Here is a 6,525-nt window from a genome sequence, read left to right as displayed (position 1 = left end):
TAGGTGGTACCTATACAGTAGCAACTGTGAGAGGGATCTCGGAGTCCTAGTCGTGTACGGCAGCAGCCAAAAAAGCCAACACAGTGCTAGGCTGCATCAACAGAGGGATAGAATCCAGATCACGTGAAGTGCTACTACTGCTTTACAAGGCCTTGGTAAGGCCACACTTGGAATACGGCATCCAGTTTGGGGCACCAAAAGGAGGAGTTTTGGTTGATTTCTTGCAGACGTTTCATGACCCAACTAGGTAACATCTTCAATGCTAAACAGGAAGGGTTTTTTTGCAGAAAAGAGGAGGAGCATTATTGTGGGGTCCTTGGTGCTCTCTGAGCTGGGTGGTTTTCTCGCAGACGTTTCATGACCCAACTAGGTAACATCATTAGTGCTGGAAGGGAGTGATGTTTGCGGAGGAGGAGGAAGGACTGTGGGGTCCTTGATGCGCTCTGAGTTTGGTTGTTTTCTTGCAGACGTTTCATGACCCAACTAGGGAACGTCATCAGTGCTAAAAACCAACCGACCACCAATGGTTGGAAAAGGAGCCTAGGGGAAAAAAACTTTGGGGGGGGGCTTTACTCCCCCTCCCCCCCAAAAAAAACCCCAACAGTCAGGCAAAAACCACAACGCTGATTTTTTAAAAGCAAGTCAACTTTATTGCTGAGGGGCAGGTCGGCTGGGTGCAAGGCCGCTGCTGTGACTTCGCCACATCTATTACTAGTGGTAACGCCATCCCAGCCCCAGTGAACACACACAACCTCAAACATTTTACTTTTTTTAAAAAAAAAAGAGAAATAGAGAGAGGGAGGAAAAAAAGCCCCCCTCTCCTGCCCACCAGGGCCTTGCAAGAGCCGTGTTCCCCTTTCCCCTACTTTTGTAATATTTTTTTCCCCTTCCTCCTTTTCTTAAAAACACACACACACACACACACACACACACAAATCTCTTTGGCCTGAGCTACCCCCTTCACAGTGAAGCACAACGGGACTGACGGTGTGGGAAGACGACACACACACACACACACACACACACACACCCAGGAAAGAGTTATGCCCTAGCAGGGGTAGGCAACCTCGGCTCTTTTATGACTCGTGGACTTCAACTCCCAGAATTCCTGAGCCAGCACAGCTGGATCAGGAATTCTGGGAGTTGAAGTCCACGAGTCATAAAAGAGCTGAGGTTGCCTACCCCTGCCCTAATGCTTCGGATCTGATTCTTGGCAGTTGTGTCGGGGTCTCCCCTTGGCGCCTTTTAAAGCAGCCGCCTCTTTTCCCTGGGAATCCAAGAAAAGAGGCGGCGGCTTTAAAAAGTCCCGGGCCGTTGCTCTGTTTCAGGAAAGCAGGGGTCGGATTCGAATCCAAAGCACCCCACAATCTTAAATAGGACGCACTCAGAAAGGTTGCTGGGAAGATTGCATTTGGGATCCCTTTCCAGGACCCACACTCGCACTTATTTTTTTTTCCCCTCTTCGCACCCTCCACTCAACAAACATACCTCTGTTGCCCATCGAGGGGGAAGGGCAGGATCGCCCTCCCCCTCCCCCCTCCCCCCAGCCCTCTCCTCAAATTCGGCTGGAGTTTGGGAGCCTTACTCCTTCGCTGCTTCTTACTACCTCACTTTTTCCAGTGGGCAAAGTCTCTTTCTCCCAAGTAAAGGCCAGGTAAAAGGTCTTTTAAGATCAACCCCGGGGCAGGCTGAGGACTAGCCCCTTGTGTGGCTGTGGTTTGGGGCGAATCCAAATTAGAGCCACGCAGGGGGGAAAACTCTCACAAGCGTCCCTCCGTCCCTACTACGACTTCCCTTCCTCTTCTCCTTCCCAGTACGGCCTCGCTGGGGACCCCCCCCCTTCACCAGCTCAAGCGGCCTCCCCCTCCCACCCCACCACCCTCCCCCTTCCCCCTCCCCATTCCCGTCCGCCCAGAGAGCTCCTCAAAAGCCAAAGTCCAACTGGAGGAGGAGGGGGAGGCGAACGATTGTCCCCCCGGTTGCGCCTCTCCCTCGCCCCCTTTGTGGAGGGTGCCAGTCCTGGGCAGGGGCGGGTGGGGCCGAGGGGGCGGGTGGGCTCCGGCCCCCTCCTAGGGCACGCTGACTTGGTAGGGGCTGCCGGGCACGCCCTCGTCCCCCCACTTCACAATGAGGATGTAGTCGCCCTTCTCCTTGACGGTGTAGGTCACGCTGTAGACCCGGTTGCCCATGTGCTTGACGTAGACCTCGTCGCAGGGGGTCTTGGGCCCGTGGACCCCCACCATCAGCATGTTGGTGCCTGCAAGGAATCACAGAATGGCACCGTCACCGAGGAGGAAGGGACCTCGGGGGTCTCTTAGTCTAACCCCTGCCAGTGGCTGTCTGATATATGATATATGATATATATGATATCATATATGATACATATATAAAAAGTCAAGGTAAAGGTTCCCCCGCACATGCGTGCTAGTCGTTTCCGACTCTAGGGGCCGGTGCTCATCTCCGTTTCAAAGCCGAAGAGCCAGCGCTTGTCCGAGGACGTCTCCGTGGTCATGTGGCCGGCATGACTAGACGCCAAAGGCGCACGGAGCGCTGTTACCTTCCCACCGTAGTGGTCCCTATTTTTCTACTTGCATTTTTACGTGCTTTCGAACTGCTAGGTTGGCAGAAGCTGGGACGAGTAACAGGCGCTCACTCTGCTACGCGGCACACAGGATTTGACCCGCCAAACTGCCGACCTTCTGATCGACAAGCTCAGCGTCTTAACCCACTGAGCCACCGCGTCCCTTGATACATATATATATATATATATATATATATATATATATATATATATATATATATATATATATATTCTATATGATATAGATATATGATGTATATCATATATGATATCTATCATATATATACTATCAGAATAACAGAGTTGGAGGGGACCTTGGAGGTCTTCTAGTCCAACCCCTGCTCAAGCAGGAAACCCTATAGCATTTCAAACAAACGGCTGTCCAACACTGGTAGTTCTCCGCCGACAAGTGTTCACTTAGCGACCGTTCAAAGTTGCAACGGCCCCGGAAAAAGCGACTGGTGACCATTTCTCACACTTATGACTGTTGCAGCATCCCACATGGTCACCTGATCGAAATTCAGACGCTCAGCAACTGGCTCACATTTATGACGGTTGCAGCGTCTCGGGATGTGTGTGCGTGCGTGTGTGTGCGTGCGCGTGCGTGTGTGTGTGTGTGTGTGTGTGTGCATTATGCGATCCCCTTTTGCGACCTCCTGTCCAGCAAAGTCAAGGGGGGGAATCCGGATTCACTTAACGTCCGTGTTGCTAACTGAACAGCCGCAGGGATTCTCTCTTTTTTTTTAATTACATTTATATCCCGCCCTTCTCCGAAGACTCAGGGCAGCTTACAAGCTTAACGAGCGTGGGAAGGAAGGCCACAAAGCAGGGCAAAAAACCCACTTAACCAATGTCTCGTTTGGCTGAAATTTTGGGCTCCGCTACTAATGACGGCGGGATCAGGGACGGCCCCGAGTTGACGACCTTTTGGAAAAACTGGGCAGGTGACCCGGATGGGAAGTTCTGAAGACCCCCGTTTCCCCAGGTTTCTCCCATGCTCCGTCGTGCCGGCCCGGCCCCCCAGGGTACCCACCTGCCTTGCTGCAGTCCACCGTGAAGGTGTTCTTCTGCCCTACGAAGGCCTTGGTGAGGCCAGGGCCTCGGGCGACCACCTTGCTGGCATCCGAGGAGAACGTGGGCAGGGCGCTGTAGCTGCCCCCCACCGAGGAGGTGGCCTTGGTGACCGTCTCCACCAGCACCGTGGACGTCTCGTGCAGGCTGTGCCCGCCGGACAAGCGGGGACCTGGCCGGGCGGAGAGAAGGGAGGGGGGGAACCGTCACCCGTGGCTGTCTTCACAGGGGGGGCCTCCAGGTGAGTCCTGCACCCACCCACCTACCCACCCTCGAAGAGCAGCTGGAGAATCCAGGGGAATCTAAGGCCCTCCGGCCTACCTCGTAGGGGTGTCGTCAGAGGAGGGGAGGGCAGAAGCTTTTGTATCTTGGAGACGAAGGACAGAACTGTTACGAAGGGCTCTCTGATGGAGACCGGAATCAACTTCTTGGAACCAAGGCGTGTTTTATAAATAGTCCTCAGATTACAGCCGTTCGCTTTAGTGACCGTTTCGAGTCACAAGGGCACTCAAAAAAGGGACTGCTACGTGCATGTATGACCGCTGCGGCATCCCGGGGGTCACGTGATGAAAATTCAGGCGCTCGGCAACCGGCGTGCATTTATTTTAGTTTATTTGGATTGATTGGTTCGTATCCGGCCTTTATTGTATTTACAAATAGCTCAAGGAAGGCGAGCGTATCCAGCACACCGGTTTTTCACCCAACAACAACAACCCTGTAAGGTGGGTAGGGCTGAGAGAGAGGGACTGGCCCAAAGTCACCCAGTGGCTTTTGGGCTTAAGGGGGAAGTAGAACTCACGTCTCCTGGCGACTGACCCAAAGTCACCTTGTTGACTTTCATGGCTAAGGTGGAACTAGAACTCACCTCCTCGTTGATTAGCCCAAAGTCACCCAGCCGGCTTTCATAGCTAAGGCAGAACTAGAACTCACCGTCTCCTGGCGATTGGCCTAAAAAGTCACCATCTGCCTTTCACACCTAAGGTGGAACTAGAACTCACCGTCTCCTGGCGATTGGCCTAAAAAGTCACCCATCTGCCTTTCACACCTAAGGTGGAACTAGAACTCACCGTCTCCTGGCGACTGATCCAAAGTCCCCTAGTTAGCTTTCATAGCTAAGACAGAACTAGAACTCATCGTCTCCTTGTTTTTGGCCCAAAGTCACCCATCCGCCTTTCACGCCTAAGGCAGAACTAGTACTCCCATTCTCCAGGTGTCCAGCCTAGAAGCCTACCAACTAGACCCAAATGGCTATTGATCTACTTGATGCTGATCGCGTGATATTCAAGTAATTTATCGGAGACTCACCCCGGCTGCGTCCAAGACCGGACATGCGAAGCAGGGTTCCTCCAAGCATAGACTGAATGCCTCCACCCCCGAACCGAGCCTGGGGTTGTGGGAATGCTGGCGGAGAGGGGTCAGGCTTCTCCCCACAGGGCCCAGAAAACCCAGCCAGCCGACTTCACTCACCCGTCACCTTGGCTTTGAAGGGGCTGCCGACGATGTGCTGGGGACCCCCGTACTTGATGGAGATGAGGTAGCTGCCAGGCGCCATCGGCATGTAGGTGACCCGGTGGCCCTCGGCGCTCTCCTGGCAGTCCATCTGCACCTTGGAGGGCCCATCGATGGTGACCGAAAGGGCCCCGGAGCCGGCGTTCCGGGTCTTCACAATGAACTCGGAGGAGACCCCTGCCATGAAGAAGGCCGGGGATTAGCCAGGCCGCCTCTCTCGCTCCCGGGACTGGCACCATGCCCGGCCCTCTTGCAGAAAAACCCCTGGCTGCCTCGCCCGTTTTTCAAAATTATTTCGGGAAGGTCCCCGTAAAAGCCGAGGAAGCGTCTGTCTGCTCTGGGTTCGGATCCCACGATCCCACATAAAGAACTTTTCTGGGAAGGATTCGGGGTGTTGGCAGGCAATCCCTGCGCCCCGAAAGCCGCCAAATCCCTTGGAAGGCGCACCAGGATGTTACAGGCAGTCCTCAACATGCGACCATTCGTTTAATGGCTGCTCGAAGTCACAAGCACACCGGAAAAGACGACTTATGACCGACTTACGACTGTGACGGCATGATCAAAATTTGGGCACTTGGCCGCTGCCTTGTATTTTACAATGGTTGCAGCAATCCAGAGGGATTGAGGGAGGGAGGAAAAGAGGAGAGGGAAGAAGGATGTGGGGGCAGGGAGGGAGGGAGGGAGGGAGGGAGGAAGGAAGGAAGGAAGGAGGAAGGAAAGGAGGAAGGAAGGAAAAGGAGAGGGAAGAAGGAGGTGGGATAAGGGAGGGAGGGAGGAAGGAAGGAAGGGAGGAAGGAAGGGAGGGAGGGAGGGAAGAAGAAAGAAGAAAAGGAAGGAAAGAAGGAAGGAAAAAGGGGAAAAAGAGAGAAGGGGAGGAGAGAGGGAGAAGGAAGGAAGGAAGGAAGGAAGGAAGGAAGGAAGGAAGGAAGGAAGGAAGGAAGGAAGGAAGGAAGGAAGGAAGGAAGGAAGGAAGGAAGGAAGGAAGGAAGGAAGGAAAAGGAGAGGGAAGAAGGAGGTGGGATAAGGGAGGAAGGGAGGAAGGAAGGAAGGGAGGGAGGAAGGGAGGGAGGGAGGGAAGAAGAAAGAAGAAAAGGAAGGAAAGAAGGAAGGAAAAAGGGGAAAAAGAGAAGGGGAGGAGAGAGGGAGAAGGAAGGAAGGAAGGAAGGAAGGAAGGAAGGAAGGAAGGAAGGAAGGAAAGAAAGAAAAAGGGAAGGAGAAAAGGGGAGGGGGAGGGAGGGAAGGAAAGAAGCAAGGAAAGAAGAGGGGGAGGGAGGGAAAAGAGAGAAGAGGAGAGGAGGGAAGGGAAGGGAGGGGAACTTGGGGAAGGCTGTCATTCAACTGTCCATGTGGCAGCTGTCCCTCTT

General features: G+C 53.7%; 1 protein-coding gene across 2 annotated transcripts in view; it reads right to left on the bottom strand.

Annotated features, from left to right (window-relative positions):
* Nucleotides 1-1,914: 1,914 nt before the first annotated feature.
* FLNC (filamin C) overlaps nt 1,915-6,525 on the bottom strand; it is an 85,921-nt gene continuing 81,310 nt past the window's right edge. For both annotated transcript variants that reach the window (XM_081331453.1, XM_081331454.1), the window contains 3 exons: nt 5,120-5,338; nt 3,615-3,824; nt 1,915-2,257 (listed from right to left, as the gene is read on the bottom strand). In XM_081331453.1, coding sequence (XP_081187579.1) covers nt 2,070-2,257; nt 3,615-3,824; nt 5,120-5,338 — 617 coding nt within the window. In that variant the 3' untranslated portion in view covers nt 1,915-2,069. The remainder of the gene's footprint in view (nt 2,258-3,614; nt 3,825-5,119; nt 5,339-6,525) is intronic.

Source organism: Vipera berus (assembly GCF_964194415.1).
Source record: "Vipera berus genome assembly, chromosome: 6".
Classification (NCBI taxonomy): domain Eukaryota; kingdom Metazoa; phylum Chordata; class Lepidosauria; order Squamata; family Viperidae; genus Vipera; species Vipera berus.
This window is presented reverse-complemented; position numbering and strand designations above follow the sequence as displayed.